The 22,210-nt window shown below is 46.3% G+C and overlaps 2 protein-coding genes across 14 annotated transcripts in view; one reads left to right on the top strand and one right to left on the bottom strand.

Annotated features, from left to right (window-relative positions):
- The window catches only part of PER1 (period circadian regulator 1), a 52,116-nt gene extending 44,798 nt beyond the window's left edge, over nucleotides 1–7,318 (top strand). For 8 of the 9 annotated variants that reach the window (XM_033924425.1, XM_033924429.1, XM_033924432.1 and 5 more), the window contains 5 exons: nucleotides 114–853; nucleotides 1,676–1,859; nucleotides 5,176–5,368; nucleotides 5,525–5,675; nucleotides 6,080–7,318. In XM_033924425.1, the coding sequence (XP_033780316.1) occupies nucleotides 114–853; nucleotides 1,676–1,859; nucleotides 5,176–5,368; nucleotides 5,525–5,675; nucleotides 6,080–6,394 (1,583 nt within the window). In that variant the 3' untranslated portion in view covers nucleotides 6,395–7,318. Of the gene's footprint in view, nucleotides 1–113; nucleotides 854–1,675; nucleotides 1,860–5,175; nucleotides 5,373–5,524; nucleotides 5,676–6,079 lie in introns of those variants that run through there. The other variant, XM_033924433.1, reaches the window with a different exon arrangement.
- Nucleotides 7,319–7,656: 338 nt separating this feature from the next.
- CTC1 (CST telomere replication complex component 1) overlaps nucleotides 7,657–22,210 on the bottom strand; it is a 62,872-nt gene continuing 48,318 nt past the window's right edge. For 2 of the 5 annotated variants that reach the window (XM_033924423.1, XM_033924419.1), the window contains 10 exons: nucleotides 18,969–19,078; nucleotides 18,673–18,838; nucleotides 16,072–16,149; nucleotides 14,358–14,535; nucleotides 13,522–13,586; nucleotides 13,220–13,385; nucleotides 12,213–12,342; nucleotides 10,064–10,217; nucleotides 9,860–9,979; nucleotides 7,657–7,964 (listed from right to left, as the gene is read on the bottom strand). In XM_033924423.1, the coding sequence (XP_033780314.1) occupies nucleotides 9,937–9,979; nucleotides 10,064–10,217; nucleotides 12,213–12,342; nucleotides 13,220–13,385; nucleotides 13,522–13,586; nucleotides 14,358–14,535; nucleotides 16,072–16,149; nucleotides 18,673–18,838; nucleotides 18,969–19,078 (1,090 nt within the window). In that variant the 3' untranslated portion in view covers nucleotides 7,657–7,964; nucleotides 9,860–9,936. The remainder of the gene's footprint in view (nucleotides 7,965–9,859; nucleotides 9,980–10,063; nucleotides 10,218–12,212; nucleotides 12,343–13,219; nucleotides 13,386–13,521; nucleotides 13,587–14,357; nucleotides 14,536–16,071; nucleotides 16,150–18,672; nucleotides 18,839–18,968; nucleotides 19,079–22,210) is intronic. The other 3 variants (XM_033924420.1, XM_033924421.1, XM_033924422.1) reach the window with 3 other exon arrangements.

Below are 22,210 nucleotides of genomic sequence, written 5' to 3'. Positions count from 1 at the left end.
GATGGAAGGCAGGACCCAGGCACATTGTATGGCAAACGGAAGGGTATTTGACAGGTCAGTAGAGACGCGGTGCTGGATATATTACATCCCCTCTTTATTTTTCTTTTCTTCAGGACAGAGAAGCTCCCAGCCTAGTATCGGCCGGGGTGCCAAGGGAAATGGCCAACGCGGCAGGTCAAAAGCCAAACGCCTGAAGCAGCAGAAGTCGGCCGAGGGCCCTGAGCCTGCATCAAATGGCAGCTCCCAGCCACACCCTCAGGGTCTGCCCGGTTCTAGCCCTGGCAACCTCCCTTCCATGCATTTCCCCACCATCGTACCTGCCTACCCCATGCCTGTTTTCCCTCCACGCGGTGCCATGCCCTCAGCCTCGGAGCCTGGTTCCCAAGATGTTTGTTACCCCATACTGCCCTCACAGTACCCGTCTCCTCTAGTTACACCCATGGTTGCCCTGGTTCTACCCAACTACATGTTCCCTCAGATGGGCAGTCCCATGCCCCCGCCTTTCTATCCTAGTCAGAACTCCTTCGGGGGCAACCCCATGTATCCATTCCCCCCACCACCAGCCGCCCAGCCTCCAAGCACCACTGCCGCAGCAACCCTGGGGCCAGAGGCTATGAACCCTATATCCCGCTCCACCACTCCCCACTCCATGAGTCAGCCAGATAGGGCCGAGTCGCCATTCTTCGAGTCGCGTTGCAGTTCCCCTCTCCAGCTGGATCTGCTACAGATGGAAGAGCCCCCTAAATCCTTAGTGCACCAGGAAGGAGGTAGACCAGCCAGCAATGCAGAATGGAACGCCAGCACCATAGCAGCCTGTGCGGGAAACGACGTTGCCCAGAAGGAAGCCTGCCTGGTAAGAGCCATTCTTCTTGATTGCGAACTTCTTCACTAGGACACGAATTCCTTTCACTTCCCTGCCCTGGTGGGAGAACGAGGTTCTGTTTGTAGAACTAGTCTGGATTTTACTCTAAGCTGAGCTTGAATGCTGACAATCCATGTGGGAGCTGAGATTGGCCTTTTGAAAATATGAGCAATATAAGTTAGAAATGGTTTGAGAGTTTGATACGATTACTCCATAGTGCAAATATGGAATACAGTTTTGAGTTGGGCATGGAAGGTTTTTGCATATGTTATTGGAACTCTAGAGTGATTTTAGAGGTTTTTTTTTTTTTTGAATGACCTATGATTAAGAACTTTGACTTTTGAACAGCAATTGCTACAGGTACAAGCATTTTCCACTGAGGTCTTTTCCTTCATGCCTTTATTATCTAAAGAGATATAAAGCTGGTTAATGTTATACTTTATTAATGAGAATTTGAGAATCTTTAGTGCACCAGATTGAGTGGATTTTTTCCTGGTGGCAATTTTCTGCATAGTCCACTCAATTTCGTGGCACACTTGTTGGACTCGATTATTTGTCATGATATCAGAAATAGCCCACCTTGTCATACAGAGGGTGAAGCACAGAATATTTCCCATTGCTTGGTGCATATTTTTGGCTCCTGCAGTGAATTTAAAATTGAATATATTATAATTTTTTTCATTGCAAACAGAGCTGGAAAGGGATAGAGGGTGCTAAATTACCCCTCTGCCTAGTTTGCTGATAGGCCTTGAAGGATGGGTTTATTTGTATTGTCCGTTACTGATCTCCTTTTGGCCATTTTTCTCGTTGCAGGGGGAGGTCCATGAGTCATCCAATAACGATGCTCTGTCCAGCTCCAGCGACCTTCTCGACCTGTTGTTGCAGGAGGACTCCCAGTCTGGCACAGGCTCAGCCGCCTCGGGGAGTGGTTCGGCTGCTTCAGGCTCTATGGCGTCTGGCTCAAACGGCAATGGTAGTACCTCTGCCAGCGGCACAAGTAAGCTAATCCTCTTAAAATTCTCTGGACTTGGTAGAAGCAGGTCAGAAGTGTCTTTCTGGTTAGGCAGATCTGATCTCTACCTTGGAGCTGCTCTGGATTATTGCATTTCAAGCCTCTCTTGTAGGTACACCTAGCTAGTCAGGTTTTCGGATTACCACGATGAATAGACATGAGAAAATGTCCATATTTTGGGAGATCCATGGTATGCAAATTTACATTCATTTTGGTAACCCTGAAAAGGCAACTGGCTTCATGCCTGCAGGAGAGGATTGAGAAACGCTGGCTCTCAACCCACTCACTCAGGTTATCCACAGTGAATCTGCATGAAATAATGCATACCAAAGAGGCAGGGCATGCAGATCTATTTCATACATATTCATTGTGGAGATCCTGAAAACCTGGCTGTGCCCCGAGATTGGGGTTGCAGTGACATGCTGAGGTCCTTTCCACGTCTTTTTTTGTGAGATTGCGGACACAGTCAGGGCTATAAAAAGGTTTGGTTTTCACAGCGCGTATTCTAGAAAAGAAAGCAGGTACTCGCTTTCCTTTATAGTACACTAGCGTAATTGGATATATACAAAAGATACCTGAATAGAACTCTTGCCTTCCAAGCTGGTCATCTAAACGATTGGCTGGGCAATATCATCTCGCACTCCTCGCCTACCTAAACTTTAGAAAATTATTAAAAAACTAACCTATTTAACCGATTTGTAACCTAAGACCTCCTGCCTGACCCTTACCTCCCAAGATCTCTTATGCCTTACCCGTTTTCCTGCCCACCTTCTCATGTCCCTTTTATTGTACCGGTCTCCTGCTTCCTACATTTTTCATCTGTATTCACTGATTGTACCTCTTCGCTGACTGTCCAGCCCTTCTTTGTTGTAAACCGCCCTTGAACTAATACGGCTTTGGCGGTATATAAGAAATAAAATTATTATTATTATTATATATATATTAGGCATGAGCACTTAACTTCATCCTATGACCTAGGGCTGATATTTAAGAGGTGATAGGTTCAGGAGTAAGCTAAGAATATACTTTTTTACAGAAAGGGTGGTAGATATGTGGAATAGTCTCCAGATCAGGGGTAGGGAACACATCTTTGTCTTCACCAGCTCTATCTGGAGCAGGGGTAGGGAACTCCGGTCCTCGAGAGCCGTATTCCAGTCGGGTTTTCAGGATTTCCCTAATGAATATGCATTGAAAGCAGTGCATGCAAATTGATCTCATGCATATTCATTGGGGAAATCCTGAAAACCCGACTGGAATACGGCTCTCGAGGACCGGAGTTCCCTACCCCTGCTCCAGATAGAGCTGGTGAAGACAAAGATGTGTCTGGATTCAAAAAAGCGTGGGACAGGCACGTGGGATCTCTTAGGGCAGGGGTGTCCAATGTCGGTCCTCGAGGGCCGCAATCCAGTCGGGTTTTCAGGATTTCCCCAATGAATATGCATTGAAAGCAGTGCATGCAAATAGATCTCATGCATATTCATTGGGGAAATCCTGAAAACCCAACTGGACTGCGGCCCTCGAGGACCGACATTGGACACCCCTGTCTTAGGGAGAGGAAGAGATAGTAGATGGGCCATTTGGCCTTTAGGAAACACAGAAAATGATGGCAGATAGAGATGCTGTAAACCAGGGCTGCCCAAGTCCGGTCCTCGAGATCGACTGGCAGGCCAGGTTTTCAGGATATCTGCAATGAATTTGCATGAGAGAAATTTGCATCCCATGAAGGCAGTGCAGGCACATCTTTCACATTGCGGATATCCAAAAAACCTGGCCTGCTATAGAGCTCGAGGACTGGACTTGGGCAGCCCTGCTGTAAACACACACACACCTAGATCAGTGGTTCCCAACCCTGTCCTGGAGGACCACCAGAGCAGTCGGGTTTTTAGGAAAGCCCTAATGAATATGCATGGAGCAGATCTCTTTCATGCATATTCATTAGGGCTATCCTGAAAACCCGACTGGCCTGGTGGTCCTCCAGGACAGGATTGGGAACCACTGACCTAGATTGTTAAAAATGCATATAAATGTAGTGTTGTAGAATTAATGCACAGAACTGTGTGCACTGCTCAGACGACTCCTAGGTGCACCCCCCACCTTCAATGAAAATGCAAGATATCAATTGACATGCAAATGTGCAGAGTCTGGTTATTTACATGTTATCCTGGCACTTAATATTTTTCTAGAACAGTGGTTCCCAACCCTGTCCTGGAGGACCACCAGGCCAATTGGGTTTTCAGGCTAGCCCTAATGAATATGCATGAGAGAGATTTGCATATAATGGAAGTGACAGCCATGCAAATCTGCTCCATGCATATTCATTAGGGCTAGCCTGAAAACCCGATTGGCCTGGTGGTCCTCCAGGACAGGGTTGGGAACCACTATTCTAGAATATAGATTCTGAATAGAAAATGACACGGGGGACAAATTTTTCCCTTCCCTTCCCGTTCTTTTTCTGTCCCTGCTCCATCCTCATCTGCACAAGCCTCAAAGTGTTCGAGGCATGTGCGGTTAACCCTTTCAGGACCAAGGGACATATTTGTCCCATAACTTTAAAATCCTATAAATTTTGATTGGGATAGTCTACAGTTCTAAATTTGATATGTACGGATTCCATATGATACTGCCTTTATGTAAACAAACTGGTTCAGACATTCATTCATTAGCGTCGTTGCCAGATTGACGAGAAGATTCACTTGCCACACTGTCCATAAGCCAGAAGTGTGATTTTTTAAATAAAAATAATGATATTTCACAAAAAAAAATCAATTTTTTGGTATCTGCAAGCCCTTTTTACCATAAAAATGTCGTCAAAACCACAAAAATTGGCCTACGATCCTTATGGTCCTGAAAGGGTTAAGGCAGAGCTTACAGGGACAGCGACAAAACTCACGGGGACGGGAAAAAATTTGTCTCCGTGACCCTCGACCACCAGAGGGCATCCGCTGAAGATCAGGGGAGGGAAGTTTCATGGCGACTCCAGGAAGTACTTCTTCACCGAAAGAGTAGTGGATCATTGGAACAGACTCCCACTCCAGGTGATAAAGGCCAGCAGCGTGACGGATTTTAAGAGAAAATGGGATACTCACGTGGGATCTTTAAGGGAGTAAATTCAGGGGAGGGGATACTTGGAATGGGCAGACTTGGTGGGCTATAGCCCTTTTCTGCTGCTTTTTTCTATGTTTCTATGCTGTAATTCTGAGCTCAAAGCCTGTAGTGACCAATTTCCAAGCGCAGGGGAGGGTTTGAGGGATCATGCACTCTCAGCCTGCTTCATGTCTCGCTCTCTTTGCCCGTCTTCCAGGGAGCAGTCAGAGTAGCAACACCAGCAAGTATTTTGGAAGCATCGATTCATCGGAGAACGACCACAACGGCAAGAAGAGGGTAGAGCAGAAGGACAACGAACACTTCATTAAATATGTCATGCAAGATCCCATCTGGTTGCTGATGGCCAACACTGATAACAAAGTTATGATGACCTATCAGATCCCAACTAGGTAAGGAGGGGAAGAGCTAGTTCTTGTTGGGGTGCTGGCATTTCTCCTAGTGAAATTCACCTTTCTGCGCAGCTCGGCTTTATTGACAAGAAGTTGAACGATATGCAGATTACTCATTGTCCCGCCTCTTGTTCTTTTCTTTCCAATTGGCTGCAGGGACATAGAGAAGGTGCTGCAGGAGGACAAGATCAAACTCAAACAGATGCAGAGGCAGCAGCCCCGATTCACGGAGAAGCAGAAGCGGGAACTGGCAGAGGTGCATCCGTGGGTCAGGAAGGGGATTCTTCCCAAAGCCATTGATGTCAAGGTGAGCAAATATCCGTAAGGACTCCCAAACTCTCTATCCTGGGGTTTCCTTGCTTCTACCCAAGATCCTATCTATAGAGGTCCCCGATCCTGTCCTGGGGGACCACCTGCCAGTTGGGTTTTCAGGATATCCGTAATGAATATGCAGAAGAGATTGGCATACCTGTCTCTTCCATTTTATGCAAATCTCTCTCATGCATATTCATTAGGGATATCCTGAAAACCCAACAGGGTTGGGAACCACTGCCCTAATGTCTTAATTTTCTTGCCTGTTGACTACCTAAAAATGTTACCTCAAACTGCTTCTGTTTGTACCTAGATCCCAGTTACTAGAATAAAGTGTTTTTCATAAGAGCTTGTGTTGGCATGAGCACTGTCAAACTTTTTGCCATCTCCTTTCTTTAGGCTTGTAAGGGATGCAAGGCTGGCATGGTGTCCACCTGTGCAGCCCCACCTTATGACGTGGACATCCACGCGATGGATCTGACAGTGATGCTCGAATCCATTGAGGAAGTTGCAGACACCAGCCTCTCTTCCGTACCCGGAGATACAGTCAGCATGGAGGAGGGAGACGCCGGAGCATGTCCCATGGCAGCAGAAGCCCTAACCCCAGGAGGCTATTTCGGTGTCTCTCCCCCACTAACGGAGGTTACGATGGAGGAGGAGAGTAATAGCGAGAGAAAGGCCCGAGGTGAGAGCAGTATGCAGAAGCCAAGATAAAGAACTGAGAGAGGGATCTGGGAAGACATTGGCGAGAGATTCTCCACCAGCACCAGGCTGCTCTCCAAGGACAGAGAGTTGATGACACGCTGCTCTGGGGCCTAGCATCGACTTTGGCCCATACACCATGGAACTGCTGTTGTGATGCAAGAAGGGGGTGTGGCCACACTGACTTTGGGGATGCAGCTCCATTCTGTACAGTAAATTACTTATTTGCTGGAAGGAGGAGCTAAGAGACAGAGTCCTAGAGGGCAGCCTTCACCAGGGGCCTCTGCTCACAGGGCAGAGATGGGCATGTACCTTGTTGATAGGGGAAGCGCTGTACTGTATTGCAGCCAGACCATGAGCCCAGAGTGGCAGGAGCCCCTTGCAAAGAGCTCTGCACCAGAAGCGTCCGAGAGGAGCCAGCTACTATGTTTTCATAGTATTGAAGAATATTTTTTGCTCCCCATTTTTGATACTGTAAAGCTTATTTATTAAAAAAAAAAAACACCACAAAACGGACAGGAGCTAGAAGAGCATCAGGTACGATCCCAGTAAATCTACCAGCAGGGTTTAAGTATATTTTCCCTCCAAGTACATGGCCAGGGCAGCCACTGTGCATTCATGCTGGTGATAACACCTTCACCCCTGTGCTAGGATTAGGAGAGGAAATGGACCTTTTTTTTGTAAAGTTATTTTTTATATATATAAAGCAGACAAAAATATATTTAAAAAAAGACCTATAATGTTTTAAAATTTTGTACTGTTGCTTGCCAGGCAGAGCCTATAGGCAGGTAAGGAGGAGGGGAGGGGTCCCAGCTGCTACCAGACGGAGTGTGTTTCCCTCTCTGGTCTGCCTGTACGAGATACTCAATGCTGTCAACAACCCATTTATAATGTGGTAGCTTTTTTTTTATGGTGATGAACAGAAATAAACTTCTGTTTTCTGTAATGCCTGTGTCAGTGTGGTTGATAGGTTTCCTACAAAGAGACTAAAGCAGTTCAGCTTCCCAACAAGGCCTGGCAAAGTCATGGGTGGGGGGGGGCTTACTCAAGCAACCCCAGATGACCATAGAATGTAATGGTATTGAGTAGAGAATGACACGGGGACAAGTTTTTCCCCATTCCTGCAAGCCTCAAAACACTTTAAAATCGTAAGTGTTCGAGGCTTGTGTGGTTAAGGCAGAGCTTGCAGGAATGGGGAGGGGGGAAAAAAAATCTGTCCATGTGTCATGCTCTCGTGCTGAGGTTTCTTCAAGCAGGAGAGAAGAAAACCAGGACAATGTCAAATAAAACAGATTTAATGTCATTTCAAAAGTAAAGAAAAAGCTCAATAGTTAATGTACATGAAGAGAGAGAGATGAAAAAATAACCTGGGCCTGGAGCGTACAAGGCTTTTATTACAAGCCCTGGAAGAAGGCCATTTTCAGGTTGTATTAGTTAAGTAGTATGTGGTTTAAAACAAAAGGATGCGGGGAGGAAAAGAGAAATGCAATATATACCCAACTCAGAGAGAGGGTGAGCGAGGAAGATGTCTCCACTCTCTTCGTGCTCCATGTGGTTCCTCTGGAATCTTCCATGAAGGAGCCTTCAAAAGCAGAAGAAGAAGAAAAAAATTAAGTAGACAAGAAAGCCTTGAAATGAGGTGAACCTGCTGCTCCAAGGGCTTTGGTAACTGTTCACCTTAAACAACTATCAACAATACTTTACACTGTGTCTTGATGTATAAGAAATATATATGCTCAGAGGCCTGGAGACCACATGGGGATTCTGCCCCAAATATAGCCTCACCACCCAATCATCACATATACATATCTTTGTTTGTTGTGTCAAAAGTTTTAGTCTGGTGAATATCCGCAATCTTCAGTGAGCAAAACGTGAGGGTCCCGACGTGACCACGTTTCGATTCCTGCTTCAGGGAACGCAAATCCACCTTCAAATGTCAGCTTTGAAACAATGTCGTTGGGTGGGTTATCAAAATCTTAACGGCTGAATTTCTCAAAATGCTTCAAATTCAGCGGTTAAGACTTTTGCAACTAACGACCTTGTTTCAAAGCCGACAATCAAGGCTTTGTTACGGTTTGGCTCTTATCTTGGCGAACTATAGATGGTGGATTCTGAAATGTGTGTTTGCCTTGTCAACTATCAAGCCACGTTTTGAGTTAATTTGCAGCCAAAAACAAGCACATCCATCACATTGATCAGCAATTCTATCTACTTTACTTTTACCGTTCTTACAATTTACTCATACATATTTAAAGTTCTTTAAGCTAACTCTGAAAATGTAATTTTTGTTTGGGTTTGCAATTTTATAATTTCAATTATAATCCTATATAATAAAAGCCTAAGCGCACATGCGCACTTAGGATTTCGTGTTCCCTGCCGCTGTGGTGTGTGATCCGTGGCCGCCAACCCGGTGGCAGGGAACATTCTGGTCACTCACCAAGGAAGCCAGGCAAGCTCTCTCCCTGCCCGCGTCCTCGGCAGGGAACACACCTCCCACCCTCACTCGCCGCTGCTGCTGATCCTCCTCTTCAGAGCAGCCTGCGATGGTGGCCGGCTTTTGCGAACCTTGCAGGCCGCTCTCCAACCTCGGTAGCATGTTTCCTCTGACGCACGAGTTGGAGAGTGGCCTGCGAGGTTCGCTAAAGCCGGCCACCATCACAGGCTGCTCTTTAGAAGAGGATCAGCCACCACGATCGCCAAAAAGTAGAGAGTCCTGCATTTGTGGCAGCAAGGGGACCTGGAGGGGAAGGGAAATACCGCTACTGCTTCTGCAAAGGAAAGTGGGGGGGGGGAGAGACAGAAAGAAATACAGACAGACAAAGGAGGCCAGGGAGAGAGACAGACAGGGTACCAGAAAGACAGACAGACAAAGGGTGCCAGGGAGAGAGAGAGAAAAATAGCAGGAGGGAGAGAGACAGAAAGAAAGGAAGAAAGAGACAGGAGCAGGGAGAGAGACATAAATAAAGAAAGACAGACAGGCATATATTCTAGCACCCGTTAATGTAACGGGCTTAAACACTAGTATGCCACAATAAAACATTTGCTCCGTTTAGTCTGCTGGAGCTAAAAAAAATGGTTTGAGAGATACTGAGGTACAAGATTCTGAAGAGCGAGCCCAGGAAGGCCTCGACAACGAGGGAGACACAACCCAACACAACAAAGAAGTCGTGAGGATGAGATGTCAGTAATTCAGCCAGAGGTGTACAGTTCAAAGTTCGACACTGATAGTATCTTGACAAAGGCACAGATGCCGAAACACTAAGTGGGGAGTGAGATAAAAGATTGTCTCAAGGTTGACCCCTGTTCTGTTTCTATAAATTAAAAAAAAAATACAGAACACATGAATAAAAACACATATATAAAAAGTCCTATGAATGTGATCTAATGTGGAAAGGATCCAATTGATGGCCCATTGTCTGTCCCACTTGTTCTCTCTCTGTTCCTTTTATCTTCTTCTATATTTGTCAAGATACTCACGTGTCCACTGCAAGACTTGGGTAATGCAGAGTTTGCTGGGAGAAGGCCACGCTGCGGCTAGCTTCTTCAGGATGGCCTCAGGGAGGGTGCGTTACTGAGCACTCAGTTACAGGAAGCAAACTGCAACCCCCAAATCAGAAAAGAGCAAGGAGTAAGGCTATTGCAATATTTACACCATCACCCCTTCCCTCCCCAGTGACCTACCCTAGTGCAGACGTTCTGATCCTGTGGCTGCTCAGGCGACACAAAACCCTGTAATCCACTTCCTGGAGCTCCAAACACATCAGCGATACTGGGGCTGGGATGCGAGTGCGGTACTCATGGCGTCCACGTCCGAATGTTCTCATCTGCAGAGAGTCTGCAGAAACGCACATCATGATCAGTATACTGTATACACAGCTCCTGTTTTTAAATCCTGTTTCCATGTGGGGGAGGGGAGGGCACCTATGATCAATGAGGCAGGCGCTACCATTAAATTTTGGCGGCCAAATTTCACACCATTCTTTAAGCTTCGCCAGGTCTTTCTTCACGGTGTGAACAACACGATGAAAGACCTGGCGAAGCTTGAAGAATGGTCTGAAATTTGGGCAGCTAGAATTGAATGCTAAGAAATGCAAGGTCAAGCATTTGGGCTGCAAAAACCCCAGGGAACGGTACAGTTTAGGGGGTGAAGAGCTTATGGGCACGACGGAAGAACGGGACTCGGGTGTGATTGGCCACCTAAAGATACACATACATACAAACAGGTTGAAAAGGTGACGGCGAAAGCGAGGGTGCAGGTTGCATAGGGAGAGGTTTGGCTAGTAGGAAAAAGAAGGTATTGATGCCCCTGTATAAGACTTTGAGACCTCATTTTGAATACTGTGTACAATTCTGGAGGCCGCACCTTCAAAAAGATATAAAAAGGATGGCGTGGGTCCAGAGGAAGGCTACTACAATGGTGCGTGGTCTTCGTCATGAGGCATATGGGGACAGACTTAAAGATCTCAATCTGTATACTTTGGAGGAAGAGGAGATATGATAGAGACGTTTAAATACCTACGTAATGTAAATGCGCATGAGTCGAGTCTCTTTCATTTGAAAAGAAACTCTGCAATGAGAGGGCATAGGATGAAGTTAAAAGGTGAAAGGCTCAGAAGTAATCTAAGGAAATGCTTTTGTGCAGAAAGGGTGGTAGATACAAAACTACTTTGGCTTGGCCCTATTTCAGACCATTTACCCTCCTCCATTCCACTACCTTCTGGCCCCACTCTCCAGCTTGAGTTTTCAAGCAAAGTCCTAGGCTTCGTCTTAGACTCCTCCCTCTCCTTCAGTGATCACCTCAACTCCCTGGCAAAAAAAATGCTTCTTTAGCCTCCATATGTTGAGGAAAGTAAGATCCTGCTTTCACCATTCTCATTTCGCCATCCTCGTTCAATCCACCATCCTCTCCAGACTGGACTACTGCAACTCCATCTATATATGCCTAACTAAGAAAAACCTCCACAGACTTCAACTAATTCAGAACGCCGCGGCCAAGCTTATTTTCGCAAAAGGCAAGTTTGATCACGTCTCCCCTCTCCTCTCCAAGCTTCACTGGCTCCCAGTATACTCCAGAGTCCTCTATAAATGTGCCTGCTTAGCCTTCAAGATTCTACACGGCATCCTACCCCCCGTTATCCCACTCCTTTGGAATTCCTCTAACCCACTCTCCTCTAGATCCTCCCAAAAACTGAAACTATCTTTCCCATCTACAAAAGGTATATCCCGCGCAGGAAAACTTGGAACATCCCTCCCTTTTAGAACCACAGAACTCTGGAACAACCTCTCATCCCCGCTCAGAAATGTTAGCTCCTTCCAATCCTTCCGTAAACACCTGAAAACTTGGCTCTTTTCAAAAATCTAATCACCCCCGTTCTCTAGTACCCTGTTCCCTCCCTATCTTCTTTTTCCCTCTCCTATATCCATCCTTGTAGTTCCTCTCCTCTCAACCTCTGTAAACCGTGCCGAGCTCTGCGCTTGCGGAGATGATGCGGTATACAAACCTAAGGTTTAGTTTAGTTTAGTTTAGATACGTGGAACGGTCTCCCAGAAGAGGTGGTGGAGACAGAGACTGAGTCTGAATTCAAAAGGGCCTGGGATCGGCACGTGGGCTCTCTCGGAGAGAGAAAGAGATAATGGTTACTGCAGATGGCAGCTCTATGACCTCACAATGCAGGTGTAAAGAGCCTTAGCCTATAGGAAGAGGAGATGCAAATGTTAAGAGCCTTGGCCAATAGGGAGAGGAGGAGATAGTGGATGCGGATGAGAGACTGGATGGGCCATTTGACCTATATCTGCCATCATGTTTCTATGTTTCCCCAGTCTCTCTTACCTGCAAGGGAAGCCTCTCCTTCCTGCCGATGGGGCCTGAAAGACAGCAGGACAGGCCGGCAGACGAGGGGACTGAGGCACAGTTTCCTCAGGTATTGTACCAACAAGTCTTCATCTGGCGCCTCGGTGTACTGCAGATCAAAAGAGGGAGGGGCGGCGGGTCAGTGCCGGCACCAGCTTTATGTTCAAACAATTTTATTTTCAATAGCAAAAACAGTCAATACACAATGTGCAACACAGAACAAATCGCAAGAACAACTGTCTATATAAAAAAAACCAATGCCAAAGAACACCCCCTCACCGCCCTCCCCACCCAAACAAAGTACCAACTTAAGTAAGGGCACTGGGTCAGTACCAGCAGTGAGGGAGAAGCAAGAGAGTGGTATCGGTACCATCGTGAGAAAACACTGGAGCAGAGGGGTCCCTGCCACTGCTAAACAAGAAGGAAGGGGAGGGAGGAGGTCATGCCAGGAATGAGGGAGGAAAGAAGCAGTAGATTCTCTACCAGTGATCGAAGAAGAGGAGCAACAGTGGTGTTTCTGTGCACTGTACATCTTATATTCTTTTGGGGTCCCAAAAAATGCACTAGGTCTTATTTTCGGGGAAACTGCCCAATCCCAAACCCACAGCGTCTTTCTATCCCTCCTGCGACGCAGCCGAACCCTCACCGAACCTTCCATCTCTCCCTTCCCACGCCGACCGCGAAACTTAAACATATCATTGCCTAGTTCCAAAAGGCAGAGTCGGCGGCAGCAATCTAAACGGGCTGCTTCGGGCCTTCTCACGTCGGGACGTTCCACTGCGGCATTTAGGAAGATCCCGGTACCAGCAGTGGACTTTTATTTTGCTTTCCAGCACCCCAAAAATAAGCGCTTCAACTAGGGCTTATTTCCAGAGTAGGTCTTATTTTCGGGGAAACACGGTAGTAACGCTTTAGAAGCGATAAACCCTAGTAGACGGAGTATGTGAAGAGGGGGAGGGGGGGATCAACGGAGAGAAGGGACTGACCTTGTGCTCCATGCTCCAGCCACGGTGATGGATAGACACATGCCCCTTCGTCAGCACCTCCTCCTGCACCCCCTCCCATTCCGAAGGGCGCAGGTGCAGCAGGGCGGAGACCTGGTGATGCCTGCACATAACATGGGCCTCGGTACTTCCATCCTCTACTATAATCCTGCAGAAGGGAGAAAAGAGAACGTCCCAGAAACTGAGGAGAAGAATATTCACCGGAAGAGAGACGGTGCAGCGCTGCGAGGGCGCACCACGTGCGGAGAAACAGAAAAATCCATTCCACACCACAGAGCACTCACTTGGCATAAGCCTGGAAGACTGCTGTCTGGGACGAACAGGTGGGCCCAGTCCTGCGACAGCTCCCCTGAGAGACAAAGAAAGATGTCCAGAACTGGAGCTTATCACAGCCATCAATAAAATCGACCTTTACAGTAAAAAAAAGGCACGGCTATGTCCCACCCACTGTTGATGGGCGGTGCCATTTCCTTCTGTGCCTTATGCTTGGAGGTGCTGACACGGGGACAAATTTGTCCCCACAGGAACTCAATTTCCCCGTCCCTGTGAGTTTTGTCACTTTTCCCGTCCCTACCCCATTCCTGTAAGCTCAGCCTTAACTGCACATGCCTCGAACACTTAGGGTTTGGGGCTTGTGCAGATGAGGACGGAGCTTAGGCATTGGTGGAACAAAGCATTATGACATCACAATCTGAACTCTAGAATGTTGCTGCTTATGATTTTAAAGTGTTTGTGGCTTGCACAGATGAGGACAGAGCTTAGGCATTGGTGGAATGAGGAATTATGACATCACAATCTGAACTCTAGAATGTGGCTACTTATGATTTTAAAGGGTTTGAGACTTGTGCAGATGAGGACGGAGCTTGCAAAAATAGGGCAGGGACAGGAAAAGAACTTACCGGGATGGGAAAATTTGTCCCCGTGTCATTCTCTAGTGCCTACTCTCCTCATCTCTCCTTTAAAGCTTGGCGAACCAGGCCCTCTAATTCTTCATTTGTAGCTAGGGCTAGTTGCCTTTTCTTGCTCACTTGCAATAAGAGGTCTTGCTCTCTAAAGCTACAGTACTAACCCCTCCCTCTGAATGCATACAACAAGGCTCCACCCCCCCTCCCCAAGCTACCTTAGCAAAGCCACTACCGCAGAGAGAGCAGGCCCAGTGCAGGCCTAGGCTGAGCACACAGACCACATGGCACACTGAGCGGCCCCGAGAAAACTGCGCCGGCTGCGGCATCAACTGGGACAGGAACACCATTGGAAGACAAGACTCGGAGAAGGATTCATTGTCCAGTGCCTTTGACCTGGAGACGGAAGAGGAAATGTATGAGCTCGTCTGAGGTCCATATTATTTTTTTTTGTCCAATTTTTTATTCATTTTTCCATCTTACAAGAAGTGTACAATATTACATCAATTGAATCATAGATATCACTATAATTTCTTTTCTAATATCATCTTCAATACATAAATTAAGCCCCTTCCCCACCCTCCCTTACATATAATATATTCAAAAATATTGATTAAACCAATAATATAGCAATATATCCCCCTTTTCCCATAATTATAATTTTAATGTAAAAAGGTGTCTAATCATTACAATATGTTATCAATGGCCCCCAAATCTTTTTAAAATTATTATAATTCCCTTTTTGTATGGCAATTATTCTTTCCATTTTGTATATATGGCATACCGAATTCCACCAGAAGGTGTAATTAAGTCTGGTGTAATTTTTCCAATTTCTGGTGATATGTTGAATGGCAAATCCTGTCATTATTAATAAAAGTTTTTTATTACTAGATGAAATTTGACTTTTTATTCTCATTGACGTTCCAAATAGGATTGTATCATATGATAGGGCTACATGGTTTTCTAATAAACAATTAAATTGAGACCAAATTGATTTCCAAAAGGCCATGATACAGGGACAAAAGAATAATAAATGATCTAAAGTCCCTGCTTCCAGATTACAATGCCAGCATCTATTAGACTTTTGTAATCTAACTGGGGTCCAAAATGCTCCATGTAACAAAAAGAACCAAGTTTGTCTCATAGATGCAGACACTATACATCTCATTCTCCAAGACCAAATTCGTGGCCATTGAGATGCAGAAATTTGATGCTTAATCTCAATACTCCAAATGTCTCTAACACCAGTCTTTGGTTTTTTATTCATAAATCCAGATATCAATTTATACCACTGTGTGGCTTGGTGTCCCAAGAAATCCGTCTGAAAGCATAAGAATTCCAGACTATATTGACTGTTAAGATTTTTCCATTTAGGGAACCCCTCCTGAATAGCCTGCTTCAGCTGCAACCATTTAGAAAATGACATGGAGACAAATTTTTCTCCATCCCCGCGGGCACTCATTTGCCCATCCCCGCGAGTTTTCTCTGTCCCATCCCTGTAAGCTCTGCCTTAACCTCTCACGCCTTGAACACTTATGATTCCAAAGTGTCTGAGGCTTGTGCGACAGAGCTTGTAGGAATGGTGCAGGGACAGGAAAAGAATTCGCCGGGACGGGAAAATGAGTTTCTGCAGGGATGAGGAAAAATCTGTCCCCGTGTCATTCTCTAGTCCTTACATACAGAGAACCAATGAGGGCAAGAGTGCAGTTTGAACCACCTGCAAGGCAAAGATAAGGTAAAAATGCAGAGACCGTGCAGACAGAATGCAGAGAAGATGCAAAGCATCAAGAACATACACAGAGCTCAGAAAGCACCTGGCGCAGGAAGAGAATGTGAAGCCTGAAGGCCGAAGTGCTCCTGTGGCACAGCCAGTCAAAACTGGAGCAGAAAAGTATGCAAGTTAGAGACTAGAATCTCCAGACAAGGGCTTACCGCACGGCTGGCTGTGAGGGAAGCTTCACCACGTTAAAGGAACTGCAGTTTACAAATTTACAATACACGTTATTCAGCCTAAAAGAGAGAGAGAAAAAAAAAGTCCGAGATCCAGCAATATGAACAAGTAGTTGGTATATCCAGATCTCTCAAATTTTGAGAGGTTTTATTTCCTTTACTTGAATCCTACTAAATCAGTCCAGAAGCATTGGTTTATGTCTCCCTGCCAGCAGATGGAGACAACTGGGGATTTTTTTTGTGTGATATATTCACTTTACTGAATGAGTGGTACAGACAAGATACATAGTAACATAGTAGATGATGGCAGATAAAGACCCGAATGGTCCATCCTGATTCAATTTAATTTTTTTTATTCTTAGCTATTTCTGGGCAAGAATCCAAAGCTCTGCCCGGTACTGTTCTTAGGTTCCAACTACTGAAGTCTCCCTCAAAAGCTCACTCCAGCCCATTTACACCCTCCCAGCCATTGAAGCCCTCCCCAGCCCATCCTCAACCAAAAGGCCATATAAAGACACAGACCATGCAGTCTGCCCGGTACTGGCCTTAGTTCTTCAAAATTTACAATTATATTCTGATTCTAGATTCTCTGTGTTCATCCCACGCTTCTTTGAACTCCGTCACCGTCTTCATCTCCACCACCTCTCAGGAGCGCATTCCAGGCATCCACCACCCTCTCCGTAAAGAAGAATTTCCTTACATTGCTCTTGAGTCTACCACCCCTCCACCTCAAATTGTGTCCTCTGGTTTTACCATTTTCCTTTCTCTTGAAAAGATTTTGTTCTACATTAATACCTTTCAAGTTCTTAAACGTCTGAATCATATCTCCCCTGTCCCTCTTTTCCTCTAGGGTATACATATTCAGGGCTTCCAGTCTCTCCTCATACGTCTTTTGGCACAAACCTCCTATCATTTTCATCGCCCTCCTCTTATGTCCTTCGCCAGATACGGTCTCCAAAACTGAACACAATACTCCAAGTGGGGCCTCACCAACGACCTGTACAGGGACATCAACACCTTCTTCCTTCTACTGGCTACGCCTCTCTTTATACAGCCCAGCATCCTTCTGGCAGCAGCCATCGCCTTGTCGCACTGTTTTTTCGCCTTTAGATCTTCTGACACTATCACCCCAAGGTCCCTTTCTCCCTCCGTGCATATCAGCCCCTCCCCTCCCAGCATATATGGTTCCTTCCGGATATTAATCCCCCAAATGCATTACTCTGCATTTCTTTGCATTGAATTTTAGTTGCCAGCTATTAGACCATTCCTGACAGCACAGTCAATCACCTTATCGACCAGAAGGAAATCTGCTCAACCAGGGGAGACTATTCGCTAATTACTGTCCTGGGAGCCAGGGCTAATTCCAACTAGGAAAAGCAGACTGTTGCACTGCAAGTGAAAAGCTGAACTCTGCTCTACTACGGAAAGCAGCCCACAGACCATTTTGCTAGGAGAGGAAGTCTAAAATCATTATTCTCTATCAGGCCTGAAGACGGAGCCCTGGAAACAAAAGTTGAATCCTGCGCTACAAGGGGAAACATCCTGAAGCCCAATCTGTTGCAAATGCCCAGCATTTGGTCCATCTGCTGAAGACAGAGAATACTAGCAAGTGCCTTGTCACACAAAGAAAATTGTGGTTCTCTGTCTCCATCTGCTGGCAGAATGGCATAAATTCATATATCTGAACTTATTTAGCAGGATAATGAAGAAAGGTTTCCTCTACAGTGCTGGAAGATCTTCTGTGCTCTGGACAGCAATCATAATGAGTAGGGAGCAAACAGTAGATGGGACAGCTGCCTTAAGTTTCAGGACACAGCAGCCTGGCAAGGAAGGCACTTAGGGCTGCAGGGAGGTAATAACTCCACTGGAAAGGCAAGAGATTATGAAGGACAGAAATCTAGGCAAGGGGAACACTAGGCCATTACTAGTTACAATTCTTATTGTAACTAGCAAGGGCAAACTGGAGGTTGTGAGGTACGGTAACCCTGGCAAGAGGGACACAAGGTTGTGGAAAGAGGTGAGTGCCACTACAGTGGTGATAGTCCGTTCCTGCATAATCGCATCATTAGAAAGAGAGTTCAGAAGGAAGGAGTGGCCTACTGGTTAAGCTACAGCCTCAGCACCCTGAGGTTACGGGTTCAAATCCCACACTGCTCCTTGTGACCCTGGGCAAAGTCGCTCAATCCTTCATTGTCCCAGGTATGTTAAATAGATTGTGAGTCCACCGGGACAGATAGGGAAAATGCTTGAGAACCTGATTGTAAACTGTTTAGATAACCTTGATAGGCAGTATATAAATACCTAAATAAAATAAACAAACAATCAGTCTGCATGGCCATATCAGAGGCCTTTCCTCCCCTCTCAGTCAGGATGGAGGTGGGAGGGTGGGTATTGTCCACTCACAATATCAGAAGGGGAGGAGGGGGACCATCCAAGGTGTTGCTTAGCCTGTCAAAGGCCTTGCGGTGGAGAGGGAGAGGCAGTCACTAAAGGAACAGAGAAGTAATAACCACTAGAGGGGAGCATGCTTGAGGTTGCAGGAAGGCAGTGACTTCTGGAGAGACAGCAATAGGAATGAGTTACCTGGAGGTTTTCCTTTCGAGATTGTAGAAGTGTACCCTTGCTTCGGGCAGTAAGCCCAGTGGGAAGGGTACATCGGAGACGTTTATGTAGACATGAAGTGTCTTCCCGGAGCTGGAGGTATCGCAGACAGTCAACTTCAGGGTGTATTCCCAAGGCAAGAAAACTGCTAGCAAAGCCCAGAAACAAAAGAAGCAGCCTCAGCTTTTATGGCAAAGAGGTTTATGAATACAGTTCCTCAAAATTCAAACAGTCAGTTCCTGAAATGAATATCTAGCTTCCACAGCACATGTTCTCACCCTCATCCCTACTCTTGCTCAATGCTGCTGGGTTCCAGACTTTCCTTTCTGGCTCACACAGGGTCCGTTCCAAGATTTCACCCGCAAAGGACACCAAGGACTTTGCAAACCTGAAAGCAGAGACAGCAAGACAGCTAAGGAATTTTGCTCCGCTGGAATCTTCCTCATACGAGGCAAATGCTTAAAGCAGCTCCTGGTGTTCAGGAAAAAGAGAGAGGCAGAAGACAAGACTTCATCCCTTCAACCTTGCAGACAACTGGAGCGTGAATAGCCTTACTGGATCAGACCAATGGTACATCAGGCCCATTCTCACAGTGGCTAATCCAGGTACCTGACCAAAACTCAAAATGTAGCAATACAGTGCTCCCCTGCAAATTCGTGGTTGGTGGTTCGCTGTCCCGGTCATTCGTGGTATTTTCCGACCGCGAATGACTGGGCAGGAGAGGGCAGCCGGAGCGCCGGCGAGTGAAGGAAATCACTCGCTGTATGCTCCGACCGCCTCTTCCTGTACTAAAGTCGGGCCTTACCAATCAGGAGCTGTGTGTCAAAGCAGCTCCTGATTGGTGAGGCCCGACTTTAATACAGGAAGAGGCGGTCAGAGCATACAGCGAGTGATTTCCTTCACTCGCCGGCGCTCCGGCTGCCCTCTCCCATCTCCCCAGCTGCCCTCTCCCGTCTCCCCTGCCTAAAAACCGTATTTGTGGTTTTTCAAAACTCGCGGGGATTCCTACAACGTAACCCCCGTGAATTTCAGGGGGGGGGTACTGTATTCCATGCTACCAGTCCAAGCAGTGGCTTCCCCCATATCTTTTTCACTTCTATTAGAGTGCCCACCAGGACAGATAGGGAAAATGCTTGAAGTACCTGCACGTGAACCGCTTTGACCGTGGTTGTAAAACTACAAAAAGGCGGTATACAAGTCCCAATCCCTTTCCCTCGAAAGTAGTGGTTCCCCAACTAGTTCTGACAGACCCTCAGCTAGACGGGTTTTCAGGATATCCAGCATTAATATGCATGAGAAAAATCTGCACGCAAATTTATCATGAATATTTAATTTTGGATAGCATGCAGAAGGAGAGGCGCTGGCGTAAGCTGACTGACAACAGGGCACGCCTCTCGTGACGAGAGGCACGTCCTAAACTAAACTAAACTAAACCTTAGGTTTGTATACCGCGCCATCTCCACAAGCGTAGAGCTCGGCACGGTTTACAGGGTTAGGTTGAAAAGGACTACAATGAAGGGTTATAGGAAAGGAGCTAGGAAGATAAAGAACCAAAGAGCGGGAGGTGTTAGATTTTTGAAAAGAGCCAAGTTTTCAGGTGTTTGCGGAAGGATTGGAGGGAGCTTGAATTTCTGAGCGGGGATGTGAGGTTGTTCCAGAGTTCTGTGGTTCTAAAGGGGAGGGATGTTCCTAGTTTTCCTAGGCGGGATATACCTTTTGCAGAGGGGAATGATAGTTTCAGTTTTGGGGAGGATCTAGTGGAATTAGGGATAGAGGAGTTCCAGAAGAGTGGGATAACGGGAGGGAGGATGCCATGTAGGATCATGAAGGCTAAACAGGCACATTTAAAGAGGACTCTGGGGTGAACTGGGAGCCAGTGAAGTTTGGACAGGAGTGGGGAGACGTGGCCGAACTTGCCTTTAGCGAAAATAAGCTTGGCCGCGGCGTTCTGGATTAGCTGAAGTCTATAAGCAGGCAGCCAGCACCGCGCAGCACAACCAGAATCTGAATGTGCATCCTGGGCCACGTATGCTTAGCAGTGTCAAAGAAATAAGTGGCAGAACATTTTTACCAAATACCACACACAAGCCTAACAGAGTGAGTACATGTTTCCATCCTGAGGCTCATCACCGGCAGGAAATTCACTCACCGACATCAATATTTATTCATTCATCCATCCAATTTTCTATACCATTCTCCCAGGGGAGCTCAGAACGGTTTACATGGATTTATTCAGGTACTCAGGCTTTTTTCCCCGTCTGTCCCAGTGGGCTCACAACCTATCTTCACAAGGAGCAGTGTGGATTTGAACCCACAACCTCAGGGTGCTGAGGCTGTAGCTTTAACCACTGCGCTACTCTAGAAATCAAAATGTAGTAGACGTGAGCCAAGTACAGGTCAATGTAGCATCATTGTAGCATCACTGATGAGGTTGGTTCTTAGGCATTGGTGGAATGAGGCATTATGACGTCACAATACCAGCTCTGCTTATCAGAGGCTGAAACTTTTCACCCTATTAATTTTATGTATTCAGTTTTCTATACTGTTCTCCCAAGGGAGCTCAGAACGGTTTACATGAATTTATTCAGGTACTCAAGCATTTTTTCTGTCTGTCCTGGTGGGCTCACAATCTATCTAGTGTACCTGGGGCAATGGGGGGATTAAGTGACTCGCCCAGGGTCACAAGGAGCAGCGTGGGTTTGAACCCACAACCTCAGGGTGCTGAGGCTGTAGCTTTAACCACTGCGCCACTCTAGAAATCAAAATGTAGTAGAAGTGAGCCAAGTATAGGGCAATGAAGCCATTGTGACATCACTGATGAGGTTGGTTCTTAGGCATTGGTGGAATGAGGCATTATGATGTCATAATACCAGCTCTGCTTATCAGAGGCTGAAACTTGTCACACTATTTTTTTATTCAATTTTCTGTACTGTTTTCCCAGGGGAGCTCATAACGGTTTATATGAATTTATTCAGGTACTCAAGCATTTTTCCCTGTCTCTACCTGGGGCAATGTGGGGATTAAGTGATTTGCCCAAGGTCAGAAGAGCAGCGTGTGTTTGAACCCACAACTTCTGGGTGCTGAGGCTGTAGCTTTAACCATTGTGCCACTCTAGAAATCAAAATGTAGTAGAAGTGAGCCAAGTACAGGACAATGAAGCCATTATGATATCACTGATGAGGTTGGTTCTTAGGCATTGGTGGAATGAGGCATTATGATGTCATAATACCAGCTCTGCTTATCAGAGGCTGAAACTTGTCACACTATTTATTCAATTTTCTGTACTGTTTTCCAAAGGGGAGCTCAGAACAGTTTACATGAATTTATTCAGGTACTCGAGCATTTTTCCCTGTCTGTCACGGTGAGCTCACAATCCATATCTGAGGCAATGGGGGACCAAGCGACTTGCCCAGGGTCACAAGGGCAGTGTGGGTTGGTACCCCCAACTTCAGGGTGCTGCGGTTGTAATTCTAACCCTGCGCCATGCTGGCAAACATTGTCCGACATAGATGGCAAAACA

This window comes from Geotrypetes seraphini, chromosome 16 (genome assembly GCF_902459505.1).
Source record: "Geotrypetes seraphini chromosome 16, aGeoSer1.1, whole genome shotgun sequence".
NCBI classification, from domain to species: Eukaryota; Metazoa; Chordata; class Amphibia; order Gymnophiona; family Dermophiidae; genus Geotrypetes; species Geotrypetes seraphini.
This window is presented reverse-complemented; position numbering and strand designations above follow the sequence as displayed.